General features: G+C 34.4%; 1 protein-coding gene across 4 annotated transcripts in view; it reads left to right on the top strand.

Annotated features, from left to right (window-relative positions):
* Positions 1 to 22126, top strand: part of RASA2 (RAS p21 protein activator 2) — a 93996-nt gene that overhangs the window by 58006 nt on the left and 13864 nt on the right. For 3 of the 4 annotated variants that reach the window (XM_081160336.1, XM_081160338.1, XM_081160339.1), the window contains exons 8-19: positions 1232 to 1308; positions 2301 to 2402; positions 7253 to 7409; positions 8075 to 8223; positions 8884 to 8998; positions 9379 to 9453; positions 10107 to 10230; positions 12780 to 12886; positions 15386 to 15469; positions 15879 to 15956; positions 19363 to 19436; positions 19996 to 20105. In XM_081160336.1, the coding sequence (XP_081016462.1) occupies positions 1232 to 1308; positions 2301 to 2402; positions 7253 to 7409; positions 8075 to 8223; positions 8884 to 8998; positions 9379 to 9453; positions 10107 to 10230; positions 12780 to 12886; positions 15386 to 15469; positions 15879 to 15956; positions 19363 to 19436; positions 19996 to 20105 (1252 nt within the window). The remainder of the gene's footprint in view (positions 1 to 1231; positions 1309 to 2300; positions 2403 to 7252; positions 7410 to 8074; positions 8224 to 8883; positions 8999 to 9378; positions 9454 to 10106; positions 10231 to 12779; positions 12887 to 15385; positions 15470 to 15878; positions 15957 to 19362; positions 19437 to 19995; positions 20106 to 22126) is intronic. The other variant, XM_081160337.1, reaches the window with a different exon arrangement.

The following is a 22126-nucleotide window of genomic DNA, read 5'->3' as shown; positions in this document are numbered from 1 at the left end:
TGTGTAAACTGTGCAGCACTTGCAGCCCTCAGAACAAAATAAAAGATAGAAACCTGAGAGAAAACCCATACTTAGGGGTCTGTGGAAGGAGAGGTACAAGAGAAAGAGGCAGAGGGAGCACAAGGTTGCCAGGACAGAGCCTGGGCAAACTCAAAGAAAAGGGTGTTTCTGGGAAAGGAGGCCTGGTTGCATGATGACTCGTCCAGATAGAGGGGTCAGTGAAGGTGAGAAGGAAGAATTCATCATCAGACTTGGTGATTAAGAGCAGGGTTTTAGGCGGGTGACCTGTGAGGAAGCCAGATTAGGAAGCATTGCTGTAGTGCGTGGGTGGTGAGGAAGTGGAGGCTGTGAGGATGGTTACAGTTTTCACATGCTTGTCTGTGAAAGGAAGGAGATCGAAGGACAGTAATTTAAGGGGAGAACTTTTCTTAGTCTTGAGTGAGGTTAACAAGCTGGTAAAGCTGTAATTAAAAGAGCGAGAACGCTTACGGCACACTCCGTGTGGGTAGAGTAGTTTAAGAAAAGAGGTGGATCATATTATCTTGTTCAGAAGAGGGTGAGAAAACTCCAGTAGAAAGGACTTTATGGGAATGGACATATTCAGGTGGACTGTAGTTGAGGAAGTTCCTGCCAATGGCCTTGATACTTTCAGTAAAAATGAGAAGGAAGTATAAGGGTGGCATTGGTATCTTGAGAAATGTGAGACGGTGCAGCTTCACTGAAACAGAACAGTTTACTCACTGAGCCACCAACAGATTACAGATGAGCAGAGACCCTGATGTTGCTTTATATTGAGTTGATAAGGAAGGGTATGGAGGCAAGGTTGCTTTTCATATTTTTTTTAATCCTCAAATGTTTATTGATTTGAGGGAGGGAGGAAAAGAGGGAGGGGGAGGGGGAGAGAGGGAAGGAGAGAAACATGGATCAGTTGCCTACTGTACATGCCTTCGCCGTGCATCAAACCTTCGCCCTTCAGGTGTATGGGATGGCGCTCCAGCCAGTTGAGCCATCCTGCCAAAGTTGCTTTTGATATTTTTACACCACCTTATTCTTAACCTCCCTGCTGCTTTCATGGCTGGTTTTGAATTTAGCTTTTGGGTAAAATATTACTGAGGCATTTTCCTCTGTTTGTAATAAACAAAATTGAACATTTTAGAGATGATTGTTTTTTTAAGTTCATGTAGGAAAAAGATATCTAAAATTGTTTTTGACTAGAATATTTTGTTTACAGGTAACCAGATCCAGTAGTTACACCAGAAAGTCCCAGTTCCAGGTAGAAGAAGAAGACATTGAAAAGCTAGAAATTAGGTATGTGTGTTGGGATTTTACAGAATTTCTTTTTTCTGTGCCAAAAGAAAATTCTAAATTTAACTGGAAAAGGTGAATCAAGCTTAATAAAATTCTCTTTAGCAAGTTGGTTGATGAAACTTAGAGGAACATGCATCTAATTTAAATCCAGATTACCTTTTCAAAATCTGATTCTTGACAGAAAGTCTTTATAATAAAAATAGTCTTTATAAGCAAAGATGAACTAATTTTCACCTATTTTATATTTTTAAATTTTTCCCAAATTTAATTGCTCCTTAAATTTCTGAATCATAGCATAATGGATGCAAAAAATATATAGAAAAGTAATTACATATTAGCCTATTTAGAAATAATTTTTTTATTCTTCTTAACATATCTGCTGTCTAACAGAAATTTCAGTGAGGTAAGAAGTCTTATAAGATAATTCAACAGGTGCATGTGTTTGAAGTTTGTGCTATTTCCTACATCTTAAACATCTATGCTGTTTGGGAGGGGAAAGTTTTTGTAAATGCATGTATAGGTGTGGTGTTAACAGTGTGTTCATCTAAAGGATGTGTTAATCACATGTTTGGAATGATCAGGTAATGTAAAATTTCTAAATTACCTATCTTTACACATTAACTGATTCTAATTGAGAAAGAAACTGTAGTCTTGTCTTGGTTTCTTTTCTCCAATTCAACAGAGTAACTCTGTAGTCCTTATTGTTACAGGTTAAAATAAAGCCTAGACTTTGAAACTAAGAAACTGAAGTGCTTTCTTTTAGACTATTTAAAATGGTTACTTTCTGTGTTTATAAATAAAAGTTACCTCATAAAATAAAAGTATTTTGCTTTCTTAGTTTAGATAGTAAGGTATATGACAATGCTAACATCTCTCTTAAGCATGTAAAATTAATGCTACAATACAAATCAAAGTAATTTGGAACTATTTGGTGGTGTGTATTCTCTTAAACATTGTTTGGAAAAAAAATAAAGCAAGTTTTACATTTTCAGGATTGACTTGTGGAACAATGGAAACCTGGTCCAAGATATTTTCCTAGGTGAGATTAAGGTTCCTGTGAACGTGTTAAGAAATGATACCTCTCATCAAGCCTGGTAAGAAGACAAACATTCTAGTGAACTAGCTTTAATATGTTGTACATGCAAATAAATGCTACTGTAAGCATAATGAAATAAGCCAAAAGTCATTAACATTAATTGATCTGGTCATTAATTTATTGTTGCAGATATATAAGTACGTTGATAGTTTGATGACTTGACCTCTGGTACTGAGACAAAAGTAGTGAATTGTCTAGGGATATTTTTCTGTTCAAAAACTAAATCCTGTCTCTAAGGAGAAAATGGAAAACATTTTAAACATCACATAAGAGTTGCCCATGTAAGAAGATGCTTGGTCACAAATCAGCATCTGCAGTTGAGAAGCTTCATTAACGGACATGAAAACTTTGGATGTTTGAAGGGAAAGGGCTTATTGTAAGGAATCAGCTGTTTAAGGGATCTAACCAGTGATTTTCCTTCACACCCCATTGAAACGCACTGTACATGGCCCTGATGTTATTTTCTAAATTTCTAGGGTCTAGGTGTTGTTGAGCTGACTCAGTTAGTATACTTTTCAGGAGTTCTGGTGGCTCAAGAATGTTCACAACATTATTTTACCTTTTATTACTCTAATAGTGACATTAAACTGATGTTAAACTAAGCTTAATGCTCAGACATTAAATTGGTTAGTTTCCTTAGCAGAATTGATATGCAGCTATTGTTTGTTCTGCCTACGGCACTTAGAGGCTATATATATCCTGTCCCTTCCAATATCTTGCCCCACAGCCCTCATGCTAGACTTGGGTTTCAGCTGAGTTTGAAAGAACATGCTTTTCTCATTTGCTAAACTTTTAGGACCTACTTTTTAGAACTTAGTTTTAGTTGCCTAGAAGAGGAGTTTGAAACTAAGCGTTTAAATGTTTCTTACCATGGGCACCAATCTCATTTGTCTTTAGAAGAGCCTGCCTCTCGGGATTGGCCTTCAGACATTCTTCACTTAGGACTCTGTTGTCCTTAAGCAGTTTTCCCTTGAAGACTGATTTTTAGACTCTCAAATTTTTTATTTTATTTTTATACCTTATTAATACAGATCTAAGATTTTATTAGTCTTTATGGTAGCATTTTGTATGTTATAATTTCTAAAATGCATCCACAGAGGAGGGAAAAATTAAACCTAGTCACTGTGAAAAATTGAACATTTGTCACCTTCCAATCCCCAATCCCCCACATGTCTTCTTTTACCTTCCATAAAGTACCGTACATTGTAGAATGAAAATTTTTGAACTCCATTTTTTGAATCTTTAAAATTATGTGCCAAACTACTCATTACAAAGTAAAAAGTAAGTTGTGCCTCCCAGAGCCCCACAAAGTGAACTGGAAATGTGCCACATAACCTGTATTTTAAGTAAGACTATCTCCAGACAGGCCCTCCAAATTTTGCAAAACTGTGTCCAGGTACCTTGGCAGAATGGAAGAACACTAACAAGCAAAAATTAATTTTATTCCTATAGATTTTTTTTTTACCAATAGTATTTTAAAATAACTTGCCAAAGTGTAAGTGCTGAAATTTATCTAGCACGAAATAGGATTATCTGCTAATTTATTTATGCTCCCATAGCTGTAAGGAAATAGGAAAAATAAAAAGTACCATTTCCTTTTAAGTTGAAATTATTAAACTCTCTTAGCCTCCTTTGTCAGTTGTAGAGCTATAGCATCCCCTTGTGGGATTGATGGCAACTGCATTATCACTCAAAAGCTTTATTTACCCTACAAGATTTCAGATACATTCTTTTTAATCCTGATATTATTAAGAAAGATACAGAATAATGTCAGTATTGTTTTAAAAGCCTTAACTTGCTTTTTCACAGAATTTCTACTTAGTATTTGTCTATTAAAGTCCTTTTCTGAAAACTGATTTTTGATGGTTCCAATTTGATTTTATTCTCAAATTAAACATGGTTCAGTCATTTTCCCTTTCCTTTCTTGGGTCTTCAATCCATAATAATAATGTTTGTTCTTTATTTTGAAACTTCTGTGAAATGTTAGGATTAGCTTGTTACTGTTGATATTAGCTAACTTTAACTTGAACCTATGTAGGTACTAGAATTTTATTTGACTTTTTGAATAAGTAATAATACTTATATGGTTCACAGTTCAAAAGGTAAAATATGTCACCTGCCTCTGTCTCCGAGCTAATCAGTTTCCTTCTTCTGAGGCAGCAACTGTTTTCAGTTTTCAGTTTTGAAAATATTTTATCAAATACATATATATTCTTCTTTCCCTTTGCTTTACGCAAAGGGACATACACTGCAACCTTGCTTTTTTCACTTAGCAATTTAGTGGAACCTCCATAATTATTTGTTGTCTCTCTGATCGTGGTTAAGAATATAGGCTCTGGAACCAGATGCCCTGATCCACATCCATCGCTGCCCTTAACTACCTGTGTGACCTTGGACAAGTTACTCCACCTGTTCACTGTGCTTTCTTTGGCTATGAAATGGGGGTAATACAACTAGTACCTGCCTCCCAAAGTTGTTGAGAGGGTGAAATGAGCTAGAACAAAGTAAGCTGCAAGTGCTGGGACCATGGGTATAGCTCGTGTTCTCATCATTATAGTATTGCTGCTGTCATCCATTAGTCCACATCAGTACATATCGAATTTCTGCTTTTTTTTTTTCCTGCACCAGTATTCCATTTTTTGGAATGTTATAAATAAAAAGAATCTATTTCAATTCCATTTCACCAGTTACCTCAGTGTCAGAGAACTTAATGTGTGTAAAACCATTGTGTAATTATACACATTGGCACAATTTGCACCCAAATGATTCAAACTGTAAAAATGTACATTAAGAAAAGAAAATAGATATAAATATCTTTTCATTTTGAAAGTAAGATTCAACTAGTAAATGAAACAAATGGCTGGGGCTTTTTTCAAGTTAATGTTCTTACACATATTTAAAAGTAGATTAATATTTTATTTGAGATGAATTGATTTCCTACTTTGCCAGCTTTAGCACCTAATCTTAATCTCCTATTTTAGTAAAAATCCATTGATAATGTTTATGTTTATGGAATCAGAAATAATATTCAACTGTTAGTAGAGCTGCCTTTGAACAGTTATTTTCCAGCTTATACAGCATTATGAACCAATAATTGTAGGTTTTGCCTGCCCACCTCAATTTCAGTTTTACAGACCTTGTAGTTAAAATTTCCAAATGCTGATATTCAGTTCTATTACGGGCCTGTCAAAACTACTGACTCCTGAAAGCATAAGAATTACTTTTATGCCTTTCTAATTGTGAATGAAAAAAAATATGTGTAGAGCAACTGACTTTCAGTTAATAATTTATCTTTATTTCCTGTTTCTTATTCTTTCAAACTGAAGCACTTTATTCAAAAACTGGAAAAAATGTATTTCAGGATTATTTTTTGTTGTATCCCTAGACCTTAGGCATGCCAGATACTCTATTTAAATAAATCTTGACGTTTTCCCCTTTAGCTCTATGCAGGATTCCTTAATTTACAAGGGATCCTCCAGGTGATATAAATTGAACCTCTTATATCAATGTTTTAAAATAATAAATCACATTTATATAGATAATATAAATAACTGCATTTATCTATAGTTATTTATATATTTAAGTGGTGACAGTTATATGTATGTAAATAACATTTACATAGCGTTTACTGTGTACCAGGCACTATTCTAAGTACTTTACTTATGTAACCTCTTTAGAGTTGTTGTAAAAATTAAATCAGACAATATTATTAACCGTTATTTAACATCAGATAAGAAAACAAGCGCAGAAAGACTGAACAGTTTGCTCAAGGTCACACAGCTGGGATTTGAACCAAATTCTCTGCCTCCAAAGTTTGTGCTCTTAACCAATGTACTATAATAACTTTGTACTTTGTCATACATATTTTTGAATATGTTTAAAACTCAAAAATATCCTGTTTTAAGCTGTCAGCAAAGATTTGAGTGGCCTTATAAAATAGTATTTAAAAGAAAATCAAAGTGGTCTCTACTCATTAAAAAAAATGATTTTTTGACATATTTTGAAAGTTTGGTCCTACAAATGTCTCTTGATTTCTTTTTTTCTTTTTTAAATATATCTTTATTGATTTCAGAGAGAGGAAGGGAGAGAGAGAGAGAGAGAGAGAGAGACAGAGAGAGAGAGGGAGAGAAACATCAATGATGAGAGAGTCATTGGTCGGCTGCCTCCTGCACGCCCCTGACTGGGGATCAAACCCGAAACCTGGGCATGTGCCTTGACCAGGAATCGAACCGCAATCTCCTGAATCCTAGGTCAATGCTCAGCCGCTGAGCCACACCTGGCCGGGCATGTCTCTTGATTTCTAAATATTTCTCTTTCCATGGATACTGAAAGTAAGCATTTTCAGTAGTTACACGGTTACTCTAATATAAAAATCTGTTTATAAACCTTCAATCACTAACTTTTTTTTTCAAAGTTCAAATTTTTGCACATAGGATTTACAAGATCATTTATGCCTTTTTGTGTAGTGTGTCTTATCTATTTTCACTTAATGCATCTTTCTTAAATTTAGTTGGTAAAAAATTTTTTTGATAATATTTAATTTTAAATGTTTTACTTTTTATTTTTTCTAAACCCACAAGCTTATCAAACTCTAATTCAACCCCTTTGAGATCTTAATTTTTGTATTATCTCTACTTTCTGTTTCTGAATAAAAATCTACTTACAGCTTTCTAGTTCCATATACAACCAATATTAAACCTCTGAAAATTAATAGTCTGCTACTTATGAATTGTCCTAACCTTAAATATTAAGTTCACTTTTTGGTTTCATTTTTTATAGCTTAGCTGTTTACCTCATCATTTGAATGCTTATTACCATCACATGGGATTGACTGTATTTTTACTTTAGGTACTTGCTACAACCAAGAGACAATGGAAACAAGTCATCTAAAACTGATGATCTGGGGTCTCTTCGATTAAATATATGTTATACAGAAGATTATGTGCTTCCTTCAGAGTATTATGGTCCTTTGAAAACCTTGCTGCTAAAATCACCAGATGTTCAGGTACTTTAAAAATCTTAAGTGTATAATTTAATATGAAAAAGCTAAAATAGTTCTGTAAATGATGAAGAAAAGATTTCAGTGTGTCAAGTTTTATTAATACAATAAAAATATATATACAGGGGTGGGCAAAAGTGGTTTATAATTTTTTTTTTAAGAGAATCTTTTTTTTTTTTTTTAATATATCTTTATTGATTTCAGAGAGAGGAAAGGAGAGGGGGAGAGAGAGAGATAGAAACTATCATCAGTGATGAGAGGGTCATTGATTGGCCGCCTCCTACACGCCCCCGACTGGGGATCGAGCCCGCAACCCGGGCATGTGCCCTGACCGGGAATCGAACCCCAATCACCTGGATCCTAGGTCGATGCTCAACCGCTGAGCCACGCCCAGCCGGGCAAAAGTGGTTTATAATTTTGAGTAAAAGAAACACAGAGTTTATTCTTGTATTATTAATTATTGTAAACCTACTTATTAATTACTCCCCTTTATGCACGCACATATGAATATTTAATTCATCTGAACTATAATACTGTGATTCCAATATGTGTTCTAAATTTCATCTCTTATAGTTATTGGACATATTTGAATTACTTTTACAGGTTAGTGATTAAACATTTAGTTACATTTCCTTGATTTTGTGCTTGTTTTCTACCTGTCTATATTCCAGCCTATATCTGCCTCAGCTGCTTACATTTTGGGTGAAATATGTCGAGATAAAAATGATGCTGTTTTGCCCCTTGTACGACTGCTGCTGCACCATGATAAACTTGTTCCTTTTGCCACTGCAGTGGCTGAATTAGACTTGAAGGATACACAGTAAGTATTACATTAAATGTTAATTATGTGGTATTGAATCTAAACCTTAGTTTGTCAGACTGTTTCTGTAATCTTAGTTCTTTTGTATTGACCAGCTTTATTGTATCGTAGTCTAAAAAGAATTGCTTAGCATGTAATAAAAGGCAATTCTTTAAGTTAGCAAACAGTATCCACCAACAGTAAAATGAACAATTAATGAAGGTGGGGTTTTTTTAACTTAGTGTCAGAATTTCTTTGCTCCTTGTTATGATTCACATGTTACAAATAAAACACCAGGTCAGAAGTTCCTTTTTTCTTGTCCATTGTGTAGCACTCTGATGGGCACAGGTGTGACATTGTAAAAAACAACCTGGTGGCTTCCTGTTCCCGTTATAGCCTTACACTGTTGTTTCACACACACACACACACACACACACACACACACACACACACACGACAACCCTCAACCAGCCGGTGTTTGTTTGTTTTTAATTTGTTTTCTTATGCTTTCAGTAAGTGTTTTTATAAGTTTGAAAATCCTCATGGCAGGGAGCTTTTAAACGGATGATAAAAATTACTAAAATTGTAATATGACCAAGTCAAAGAATCTCATACTACTGATTTGACAGCTATTGTTTATTTACTACACCTGTTTTCACCTTATTTCTACTTGTGTTTCAGAGATGCAAACACAATTTTTAGAGGGAATTCCTTGGCTACCCGATGTCTAGATGAGATGATGAAAATAGTGGGAGGGCACTACCTGAAAGTAACGTTAAAACCTATTCTGGACGAGGTACGGAATGAAAAACGCTCTCTGATAACAGTAGTTTGCATGGCCTTATATAGCATCTGTTTTATTTAGTGATCTATTGATGAGAATGATATATCCATTCATGTATTACTGAAAGAATAAGTCTGAACACTTTAGAAGTAAAATAAATTATTTACTGTTTCATCAATGGATTTTTACTCAAAGGATACATCATGGTATAATCTACATAGTTATTTTTATTTAGTTCTTTGGAAATACTGTATATATTATCTCTGGATAGGGGTTTTAAACTTCGTTATAGTTTAATTTTTATAATTAATTTGTATTGTCAGAAAAATAATGTTTTCATTTTGCCAAGTATTTTAAAAAGCATTAAATGAAAAAATTAATCTATTTTCCAGATATGTGAATCCTCAAAATCCTGTGAAATTGATCCTATTAAATTGAAAGAGGGAGATAATGTAGAAAATAATAAAGTAAGTCCTTGTTATCTTTATAACTTCATTATAATCAGCCTTGAAGATATATCTGTCTCCCACCTATGTGGCAGTAATGCTATATGGAGGGAGGCAGTGCTTTTGATTCTCTACATAATGCCCATACTATTAGCAGCATTTCCTGTGTCTAGTTTTTAGAATGTTATCTCATAGGGTTTCACTATATTTTTGTTCTTGTCTCTTTTTGGCTCTGGTAATAGTAGTAGAATAAGGCTGTCTCTAGTTGCAGCCCCATTCTGGTCAGTCCTTTAAGTTCAAACTGGTCAGGCTAAGTAAAACAATGGCGTTATCAGCCAGTACTTAAAGTTGTCTCTGGGACACAACAGTTGTGTTAGAGTCACAAGTTTTCATTGCAGTGGATAACAGTGCCACAGTGTCTACGTGCCTGCCTATCTGAGTTATTTTCAGAATTTCCCTTGGGATCATTTTACTCTCTGCTGCTTCTTGTGCAGTGTATTCCATACATTCACTTTTATATCAGCTAATCCAAATCTAACGTGAGCTTAGAGAAGGGAAACAGAGCTCTAGAATACTAGATAATGACTGCCTAATGGAGCTCATTTTCTTCCATGAATACTATTGAAGATGTGTAAAAGTTAAAATCTTAATGTTTACCTTTTTAAATCCTACAGGAAAATCTGCGCTACTATGTAGACAAGTTATTCAGTACAATTGTAAAGTCAAGTATGAGCTGCCCCACTGTAATGTGTGATATCTTTTACTCTCTAAGGCAAATGGCTACTCAAAGATTTCCTAGTAAGTGCCTTGTGTTACTAAAACATGCCATTTCTTTTGCAATATTTGATTTTTTTTTTTGGTAAATTTATTGTGTATTTGGTTTCTGTGAAATGTTTACAGTTTATAGGTACAGTCTTACTTAGTTTTTCAAAATAGTTCTTGCTTTTTAATGAAACATCTGATTTAATTTTCTTATAATCTCAAAACATATGTTTTATTTTATTATAATAACTTTATCCAAAGAGCAAATCAAAATCAGCATTATTTTTAAGAAAGGAAAAGTTTAGAACTATAACATTATATAAATAAACATTTATACCAGGTGCTTATGAGATTGTTAAATATGCTAATCAAAAACACCTTTCTTATTTGTACCAACGCCCTTTTCTACTTGCATACATTCAAATAGTGAGAATTTTTAGTTTCATACAATGGACTAGATTTGACAGTTTGAGACTGATAGGTTTTGGTGGTGATAGGTTTTTAGACATTAAAAACATCTCTGTCATAATATACACAGAATTTTGAGGTACATTTGTCAGTAGCTGGCATGTTTTAATTTTGCTCAGCAGCAGTGTCAGAGCTTTGCTTAGAAACTTTATATAAAGTTACGAGTTGCGATCTCTGATTGTCAATACTTGGAATTATTCTAATTATATACATATCTGATAAGTAGATAAACTTGCTATAGCTGTCTTTCCAGATCTGCCTGTGATAGGGGGAAGAGGGAGGAGATAAGGCAGCTACTTAAATTATCAGTCTTACCCAGCTTTGTGAAATCTTAAGTTTATTTCTATAACCACCTGAAGAGATTTTATTATTTTATCATGTTCTTTTTCTTTTTGTTGTTGTTGATGTTAGAAAGAGAGGAAGGTGAGAGGGAGGCAGAGAGAGAAACATCGATGTGAGAGTGAAACATCGATCAGTTGCCTCCTGCACACACCCCAACTGGGAATCGAACCCGCAACCTGGGTATGTGCCCTGACCGGAAATCGAACCCATGACCTTTTCGGTGTGTGGGACGATGCTCTAACCAACTGAGCTACACCGGCCAGGGCGTATCATGTTCTTCTAAGTGTGTGAATGTGTACATATGTGTGTGCAGTTATCTGACCCTCCACTAAATTTACCCAGTGCTAAAGTGGTGGGGCTGAGTTGCCCAACGAGCATGTACATAAATTCAGATCTAGATGTCTTTGCTAATTGAGTAAAGACATAAAGAGTTAACCTCAAATAAGTATACTCTAGCCTTTATAACAATCTAGTCTTTGTAACAAAAATAAGGGGAGCAGAGACATTAACATATGGAAAGATGAAATGCTGACTGAAATTCATTTTGGTGAGTTAGATCATGGTAACCACATTGAATTCTTAGTGACTGAATAGACACATGCCAGCCTGCATTATCTCCTACTCTCATCTACACAATACCACACGAGGCAGGTACTACTCCCCTTAGGTAGATAATGAAACAGGTTTAGAGAAGTTAAGTAACTTGCACAAGATCCATGACATCACCAATGGGCAAGCAGGGTCTCAAATCTGGGCCTGGCCTATTCCAAAGCATGCACTAATCACAGTACTCTACCCAGTCATCTTGGCGTAAAATATGCTTTATCTATTTAATTCTTGTTTATGTAAAAAATCTAAAACACATTTTTTATTTTTGTATAAATGCAAAAGGATCTCCTTGACTGACTTTTTGTTGGCTTAAATATTAATATGTCTTCCTATCCTCAGTAGACTATAGTAGTGATAGTTTTATTATCATAAAATATTTTTAGTTTCTCATTTGTTATCACTCTGGGAAGAAGATGGGTTGGGAAGGGGGAAGGAGGCAGTGAGTGGGAAGCAAGTATTATTAAGGAATTACAAATTTAATGACTTGTCAGTGACTGCCTGTTGAGTGACTTATAAGAGTTAAAACTCAACCCAAATCCAGACATTCTTGCCCTCACCACCTGCTTCTCTGCCATCTGATTGTTGGGTTAAGTGTTGACTCTGGTCTGAAACGAAAGCTGTAGGTAAATGACTAAAGCCACACATTGTCTCCATTTCATTTGTGTTTTTATATGGAATATGGATCATTTTTTAAAAGTAAAGATTTTAGCCTAATTGTTTTTATGGCATAGTCTTTGACATTATCAAGATTTTTGAGGGGAAAATTAAAACAATATCCTAAAACTGAAAACAATCTCCTATCCAAGTCTTCAGAGATTCAGTATTACCACTAGGTAGTGCTAGATACTACTTTTATTTTTGTTGTAATTTTACAAGTCTAGCAGATTGAGGAAAGAAATACTTTTCCAAATTAAAATATTTCTGAAAACCTAGCAGCTTTGCCTTTCATTTTCTTTATTGGTTCTTTCAGGGTTTTTTTAGTCATAGAATTTTTCCCTTTAATTTAGTCATAATCATCACTATCATTTCATCAATTCAGTACTTACTAGACAACTTATATTGAGCTCCGAATTAGTTTACATGTTTTTTCAGTATTTTTTACTTTGTCATCTTTGTTTTGTGATTCAGTGTTTTTGTGCATGACATTTCACCGTTTTTTCCTGCAGATGACCCTCATGTTCAGTATTCTGCAGTGAGCAGCTTTGTATTTCTTCGTTTCTTTGCTGTAGCCGTAGTATCACCTCATACTTTTCATTTGCGACCTCATCATCCAGTAAGTGTTGTTCTTCTCAAAGCTTTATTCCATTTTTATTTGTTTTTATTTAAATGGAGAAAAGGTAAAATAAGCCCATTTCACTTGGCTATGTTTTCTTATACTTAAGTTCACTGGGCATTTTTCTTGGCCATTTCAGTTTTTTAGAGAAGGCTGAAAATTCTATTTTTTTTTTTGTTGCTGTTAAAGCATATTACACAGAGTAATAAAATATTGATACTTGTTGAAGCTTGGTGATGGATACAAAGAGGATTCATTATAGTTTCCATCTGCTGTTGTGTATGTTTGTAAATTTCCATAATACAAAGGGTGTTTTTAAAATTAGTTATAGGTTTAGTTTAACCTTGCAGATATTTTTCAGTCTTACACAGATTTGAAGAGGACCATTTCTGAAAGGTATAGAAACTTGTATTGGAGCATAACTTGTTTCGTATCTCTGTAGTTCTGCTTTTTATTCACCTGAGATTTGAAATGATAAACTTCTTTAAAGCATATAATCTTTTGTTGTGAAGTCTATTTAATTACTTCAACAGGAATCTGCACCACATAGATTTACATTTCTTAACACTTTAAAACTCCTTGTTGTTCCTGTTTGTGTTTCATTCCCATACAGTATATTTCTGCTGGTTCTTTAATCTTTTATGTCCAATTATTTTATAATCTTATCTGTTTGCTTTTGTTGCTGATTTGTGTAACAAATAATTATAGCCAAAATTTATTTAGTGCTTACTAGGCTTTGTTCCAGGTACTTTGTATGTTTTAACTTAGTCCATCCAGGAACCCAGTGAAGTAAATTCTGTTATCATCCCTGTTTACAGATAGAAAAGCCACAGTTCAGTAAATTTTCCAAAGTCGAACAACTAATAAGTTATGATGTGATCTCAGTTTGAACAGAATTAAACCAAATTCTGACTCAGTCAGTCATCCCAGTGTGTGAGCCTACCCCTCTTAGGCAGTCAGATGTTGGAGTACCTATAATGTATCAGACACTGCACAGCACTAGTGAGGCAGGGATGAAAAAGACCTCCCTGCCCTTAGGAAACTCACTAACTGATACAGTGTATAGAGGACCCATGGGTTTGGGAGTTAAACCAGGCTCTGAGGGCCACTCCTCCTCTTGACATTGGCCACTCATTTAACTTTGAGAACTGACTAGGACCATGCTACTGTGGCAGCAACATACCCTTTCTTGTCAAAGGACAAATGATCTGTTAGTAGCTGCAGCAGAGAGTGGGCCATTGTCCTTTTGTTCACACGCTGTTCTTTCTATGGCTATGTCACTGAAGCTGTACTGAACTCAGGGAAGCAAAAGTTTGGACATAAGTAAAACTCCTACCTCCGAGCTTGTGACCCTGCCTTGTATTCAGACTTGGATTTTGCATATTCCTGTAAACAAATGTTGCAATAAAGTCCTTCTAAGCAAAAACTCTTGTTATCTTAGGTTACTTTTCATATGCCAGAAAGTCTGTTTCATAGTGTCATATAACCTTGTTGTTTACTTTTAAGTGTAACCTTTTTCCTTCTTTTTAAGAACCTTTCATTCTAATTAGGTAAATAAGGCAAATACATAAGATACGTAATCTAAAACTACATATATAAATCTAAAACTAGCACCTGATTAGTACCAAGTAAGAAGAAGTATAGCCCAGCCAGCATGGCTCAGTGGTTGAGCATCGACCTAGAATCCAGTAGATCACGGTTTGATTCCCAGTCAGGGCACATGCCTGGGTTGCAGGCTCAATCCTCAGTAGGGGTCATGCAGGAGGCAGCTGATCAATGGCTCTCTCATCATTGATGTTTCTCTCTCTCTCTCTCCCCCTCTCCCTTCCTCTCTGAAATCAATAAAGACATATTTATTAAAAAACAAACAAAAAAACCTGTATAAACAATTCTACTCTACAAATTGAGAGCAAGTCATGATCCCAGGAACCTAGGGGTGATGACATTGTCAACATCAGTATTGAAATTTACAGGGTGGTTGGGGAGGAAAACCAATTAAAGTTCATTGGATTTTACATTTAGAAGTTCTTTGAATTTTGCGAAGCCAGTTTTAGTAGAGTAAAAGAGAAGAAGAAAATCAGATCACAGAAGATTAAAGAATAAATAGGTAAGTGTAGTTTTACTAGGAAATATATCAAAAGTGAGCTTGCATTGCTGCTAAAACACATGGGCACTCAGATATGTACATGTGTGTACATACATGGATGATTAATTTCTAAAAAAAACTGATTTTAAAACATGGGTTATATTAACATTCACATCATAAATATAATTACTTTGGGAGGAATTGTCAATTATGTGTGGCTTCTTTAGTCTTTATTCCTTAGTCCAGTGAGTTGTGCCCATCCTCAGCTAGATTTTAACTATGTTGCTTTGAATGAACATTTTTGAGTCATTGTTTTAAGAGCAATGTAGCCCATTTACTCTGTTCTACTTTTTATACATATTCTGTTTTTTGGAAACTTAACAGGAGTTTTATGTCTTCTTTACATTCTCTAGGATGCACCGACAATTAGAACATTAACTCTCATCTCAAAAACCATTCAGACTTTGGGAAGCTGGGGGAGTTTGTCCAAAAGCAAGGTAAGTCTTTACATGTCTTGCTTCTAAATGTTGTTTTACCCTGCAATCCCTATTCCCTTACAAATTAAAAACAAAGCAAAACCAAAAATACATAGTAGGTACAGATACAGCAGCTGTCTTTTAGATAGATGTTGTGTCTTAGCTGTTAAAGACAAATTCATTTCAACTAATATATCTACATGGGGGAGAGGGTCTGGTAAACAGATGCCGGTGCCTCCCTCCTGTTTATTTGTCTGCACTGGAACCATCTAACAGCTATTGAGGAAATCTTCAGCTCCAAGCCCTATAATTCTCTTAAAATATATGATTGAATCCTTTTAGGTCTTAATCAGCTTTATTAAAAATATAGTCCACTGTATTCTTAGTTCTCTACTTAATATATATAAATCCTTTGTGTTTTTTTCCTTAGTCAAGTTTCAAAGAGACATTCATGTGTGAATTTTTCAAAATGTTTCAAGAAGAAGGATATATTCTAGCAGTTAAAAAGGTATGATTGTTTTATTCTGGAAATATTAAAATTTCTTATCATATAGCATTGGGAAATAACATTTCATAATATTCCTAGGAGTTAATCCCCAGTTTAAAAAAATAATGTAAAACTATCCATCAGCTATAACAAGGCTGTCTTTTTTTTCCCCTTTCTCCTCCCATTCGAAACCATGAAAACACCTAAATGAGTTTAAGCAACAGCTACTATTGCCTGTATCTTAATAACAAGTTATAAGTATCTATAGTTAGGGCTTCTCAACATGGCACTATTGTCAATTTAGTCAGCTAATTCTAGATTGTGAAAGACTGTCTTGTATAGGATGTTTAGCCTCTGCCAGTTAGACACCAGGAGCATACCCCTAGTTTGACAATCAAAAATGTCTCTAAACAGCCAAATGACCCCTGAATGACAAAAATTGCCTCTAATTGAGAACCTCTGTTCTGGGGGTAAGGATTTAGTATGTGCCTGATGAATAGTAGATACTTAATTGCCACAGTAAAAAATATATGAATTATTGAACATTCTATAAACAATATAGGCTTATGGTAGTAACTCAAAAGTTACTAAAATTATATGTACAAAAACCTATAATAAATAATATCCTAACACAAGGCTTACAATATACGAACATTATTATACTTAGAAATAGAAAATGTTTTGAAAGGATCTGTAATTTCTTGAGTCTTTAGTTCTGAATCAGTAGCATTATTGTCATACCCTTAAAATGTGTTAAAAAAAAGTTGTTTTGAAGTATATCTAAACTTGGCTTGAAGAAAGTAATGTATTTTACTTAATGAATTCAAGTTAGCAAAGCCAAATTTTAAAGATTTCATTCAACTTCTGCAACATGATTTGCAATTGATTGCCAGGAGTATATTTTGTGGAAGTATTTTTATACTTTTTTTGTACTTTTAAAATTCTTACAAGGACCCAGTAAATGAAAATGATAATATAAAAAATTAAAGCCAGTTGGAATTTTTTCATCTAGAATAGTGCAATCTCAACCAAAATTTTTTTAATCAACCACTGAAGGCTTTTGAGGAGAAAGTCTTTCAAAAGATTAGGCAGAGAAAAAGCTGCCCTTTTATTTATAGGACATAGTTGAAACATTTGTGGGACAGTGTAGGCAGACTTTTGTTGGCAAGATTGTGATGTACTGTCTTTTGTTATAAGGTTGTTTTTCCATTTTTTATGACCTAGGCCATAGTAGCATCTGATATTTTTTTCCTGGTGTAATCAGAATGTGTGGAGTTGATAAGGTCAGTGGAGAAAGTATGTAAGGGTGCCAGGAGCCTAGTCTGTTCCTGATCTACCCTGTCACCCACTCGCATTCTCATGCACTATCACCATAGCATGCCTCCTGTTGCAGATTTGGTTCTAACTCCTAAACTAGCATAGAACATTTTGCTCTAATATAAGAGTTTTCTTTATTGTTCACTAGCTAAGTCTGGATACGTGCAGTGCTATAAAGTGCAAAGGCTTATAAGCCCAACTTCTCACTTCGTATTGTTCTCGCTGCTCCAGAAGAAAACAGATTATAACTCTGAATCCTGTACTCATCCACAGAGTTTAGAAAGTGAGCCTGGATAGGTCTATAAACAGAGTGACCATTAACTTAGTGTCCAAACCTGGATACTTTCAAGAGTAAAAAGGAGTTCTATTGATTATGTTAGGGCCACAGTTGTAGACAAGGATAGCCCTGAGCACACTGGGACCTGTATTCACCTTGCCCATAGTCCATCTTAATTATTGTGTTTTCCTTCACTTTGTCTAACTGTATTTACCCCGTAGTTCCTTATAAATATAAGAGATAAATAATAAATGTGATAATTATCATAAATAAATATTTATCAAATAAACAAATCAGTGCCTCCAGGCAAAACTAAGAAATGAAGCATTCTAATAAGTCTCACACTCCATTAGCAGGTGGTCCACAGGGAGAAGTAAAGATATGATAAGACACTTCTTTAGTTCCCTTGGATACTTGTTCTGTATCAACCACATGCGTGTAATGCGAGAGAAACTCTGCCCTCATTCTTTCACTTGCCAAGATTTCCTTCCAGCAAATAGAAGTAAACGTTCCATTGAAAACCCCCAGGTGTGGGTTGTGGTGGGTAAATCACAGCCAGTCTTAGGAGAAAGTGGCTGTGCCCACAAATTCTACTTTACATTAGGCACTGATGCCTCAGTGTCAGTCTCATTGGAATGTACTTTGTTTTTGTTTTTGTTTTAGTCCTAAATGGGACAACATAGAAAAGTATAAAGGAAAAAGCAGGGACTAAACATATAGTTTTTTTATGGGACAAAATAGGATTCTTCTCTAAGAACAAGATTTGTTCCTTGAACTACTAATTTCCCTTTACCGTGAAAGCCACATGCCAAGAAGCTCTTGACAAGTTGAGGTAGCATATTTACGAAGCTAAGTGCTCTTCACTGGGTGGCTTGCCATTGCTAGAGGTGGGTATTTTCAATTTTCTTGAGCCACCACATTCCCACATTTTTATAGGAAGTTTGTAAATTGTGATTAGGTTCCAGGTTATTCTAGAGAACTCAGTTATACTTCAGTCATTCCTGTGAAATACTGTCTCTCAGCGCTCAAGTCAGTTAGAGTAGAAGTCAGCAAACTCTTCTCTGTTAAGGGCTAGAGAGTAAATATTTTAGGCCTTGTTGGCCACATAAGGGCTCTGCCACATATTCTTCATTTTTTATTTTGTTTTTACAACTCTTTAAAATGTAAAAAATTTTCTTAACTCATGGGCCTTACAAAAACAGACTGCAGGTTAAATATGCCCTGCCGAGCCATAGTTTGGTGAATAAACTCTTACCTATAAGTTTACAATCCTGTGTCTAAAATCGTTGGGATTAGAAGTATTTCATAATTCAGTTTTCAGAGTTTTGAAAGGTATATGTTATATTTTATATAATACCCCCAGTGGGGTCTGGGCTTGCACCCCATAATCAAACACATTAATGTTTATGTAGTGCAAAGTATGAATAGTGACACTAAGTAGATAAATATAGACTGTAAATAGCCTTACACTATTTCAGGTTAAGTTATACCCCCAAATGAGTTTACTATAAATCAGAAATGAAACAAAAATCTCTTCGTATTCAGAGCTTTAGAGATTTCAGAATTACAGTTAAGGGATTATAGATTTAATTTTTTCTACAGGGAAATATACTCTGGGTTTTAAGTAATTTAAGAATAAACTTTTAGAATACCTGTCATTTGTAAATTAGGGACTTCCTCTACAATTAAATATGTGTTTCGCTTTATAAATTATGATTATGTGTATTTCTTAATAATCAAGAACTTCATAATATTATCAGTGACATTTAAAATAAGCTGAATTTATGATGTATCTTATCACAAAATATAATGTTTGCCTATTTCCCCATTTAGTTCTTGGATGAAATTTCATCTACTGAAACTAAAGAGTCCAGTGGTACAAGTGAGCCTGTGCACCTAAAAGAAGGGTAATTCAATGAAATTAAACATTAAAGTCACGTTTTAGTATAAATGTTAAGTAAGTACAAAGAGCATGGATCTGGGAGTGAGGAAATCTGGGTTTTTGTTCTGTGCTACAACTGCCTAAGTAACATCAATCGGGTAAGTCACTCTCTCCTATAAACTTTATGTCATGTGGGCATGACTTCTTGTCCATATAGTCCTAGAGTTGTTTTGAAAATATAATGAGATTGTGGCTATTAGACTAGTTAAAGTTACTGTTTTGAAAAATTAACAGTACTGTTCAGTCTTAAAGTAGTAGTATCATTGGAAGTTAAGGGGGAAAATCACTCATTTGGCCCTTTTAGTTTTAGATAGCATCGTTATAAATATTAAATTAACTAAAGGTTTTATTCCCTTGGTATGGACAAAATAAATGCAAAAATTATGGATGGCGAAAACATTTTTATATACTTAATATAATCTTACACCATCTTTCATATCATTTAAAATGCAAAGACAGATTTTTGTTTTGGATTAACTGTTTTAATATTTATAACTAAATGTTTGCATCTGTTGTTTTGGCAGTGAGATGTATAAAAGAGCTCAGGGAAGAACTCGGATTGGAAAAAAGAATTTCAAGAAACGGTGGTTCTGCTTAACAAGCAGAGAGCTTACCTACCACAAACAGCCAGGTAGTTGTGTTTATGCTTTATTGTGGGGTCTTTTCCTGGTTCTCAGTGAAGGTTTCTTTTTGCTGCTTAATGTAACTCTAGTGAACCCTTTCACTAATATTACTACCGTTTGTAGTGTCTCACAGCAATGCACACACATTAAAAATGCAATAAATATTTGACAAGTGACACCATATAAATTACATTTTTCTCCCACATGCTCTGTTTTTTAAGAATCCCTGCTGTTATAATCAATAAGAAACAAAATTAAGACCACTTAGAACTCAGAAGTTTCTTAACACTCAGAGCCAAATTGGTAAGAATCAGTATCTAATCAATGAGAGTATTTCGGTAGTTTGCTGGATAATATCAACCAAAAATTCTCAGTCATATCATAGGTAATGATTCCTGTAAAGTTAACAGATTCATTATAGACCATTGGCCAAGCCAACTCCAAGATGGAAATTTCAATTATTTGCCTTGTGAGAAAGTACAAATAGGCTGTTTGGGTAAAGAAAGCCATTTTTCTACAGTGTGGTTTGAAGGCTTCAAAGAAGCAAAGTTTGTCCATCAGTAGATTGACACAGTGCTTAAAATCTCCACCTTTTAAGTTTATTCCTTTGGGGTAAAGCGTTATCCACAGAAGGTCATTAGCTTCTTCTGATATCAAGCAAGGAAAACTTAGTATCTAGATCATAGATCACACACAGTAGAATCCCTACTAAGTTTATTCAAAGTGATCAGGATCCAAAGGTGTTTACTTAACCAAAAAAGTCAGTTAAAGCAAGAGTCATTTAGAAACAACCTTTGCTAGTGTTAGCAAAGGTTTGAATGTATTTATTTAAAGGATTTAAAACTAAAGACTTTGTCCATTTGATTTCATGTATACAAATTTGCCAATAAAATAATCAGATACATGTTTTAAAAATAAAAACAAAAAGATGCATACATATCTTAAATATTTATAGTTTACCAATCTTTTGATAAAGAGCCAAGATCTTTTCTTTGAGTATGGACCTATAGGTTGAATTTCCCCTTTGTCCTTCTTGTGCAAGTATGCCCCTAATACATCAGTTTTCAGGTTGATTTCTCCAAAGCGAAGCTAGAACTTAAATACTTGAAAAGTAACCCAAGTACAAAATCCTTCTAGATTTTCAGTATAGTCACCCTAATCTTTTACAGCTATCTCACCCCCATATAAATCAACCTTATTTGTGTGGGTGTGGATCTCCCTTTTTGAAGCTTTTCAAAGCACTTGCCTAATTTTCAAATAAATAGTAAACCTGTTAGTAGGGGACAGTCACTTGATGTGTATTTCAGTAAATTATAATTACAACATGAAAGATGGCATAAATAGGTTTGGGAACAAACCCAACGAATACAGGCTTAATAGATAGTTGCCTAGCAACCACAAGCATTCAGCATCCCATGAACATCATTCAGTATGTTTTACAGAGGAAATGAGAAGTCTTAGTCAATCCATCAAATCTGTCAGGTGAAGTAAGAGAGCTTCTGCTATAAATTCTGAAATTATAAACAGCAGACATAGGCTACTGTTAAGAGAATGTAGAGTGCTTCTTGAAGAGTAGTGATAAGAAAAATGTTTTATTTCATAATGTCTTTGAATGGCCTAGCCAGAATGACTGTATATGTCCAAATATATTAGTAAGACATAAGAAACCAAATGCATTTTATTTTTAGGCACGCAGATAATTTGTTATGGCATATAAATATGAATGAAGATCAGTAAGGTACATACTTGCCCTTCAAGACAGCATTTTTTATGCTAAGCATATTTTAAGGGATTTAGAATTTATAGCTTATGTTGAATACTATATATATAGCTTATGTTCAATACTATATAGCAGCATTTTTAAGATAGCTGTCACAATGTGCTAATTATGTTTACATTAACAGTACATTGAAATAAAATTTAATGTTAGTCAATCTCCATGAATAAATTAGCTATTTTTTTTTTCTCATTTATAGCATTTTTAAATCTAAACCAATATTCTAAAGTCTTTTTTGGTTTTAGACTTTGAGAA

Source organism: Miniopterus schreibersii (genome assembly GCF_964146895.1).
Source record: "Miniopterus schreibersii genome assembly, chromosome: 15".
Lineage (NCBI taxonomy): Eukaryota > Metazoa > Chordata > Mammalia > Chiroptera > Miniopteridae > Miniopterus > Miniopterus schreibersii.
Note: the sequence above shows the minus strand (reverse complement) of the source record. Positions and strands in the feature narration are given on the sequence as shown.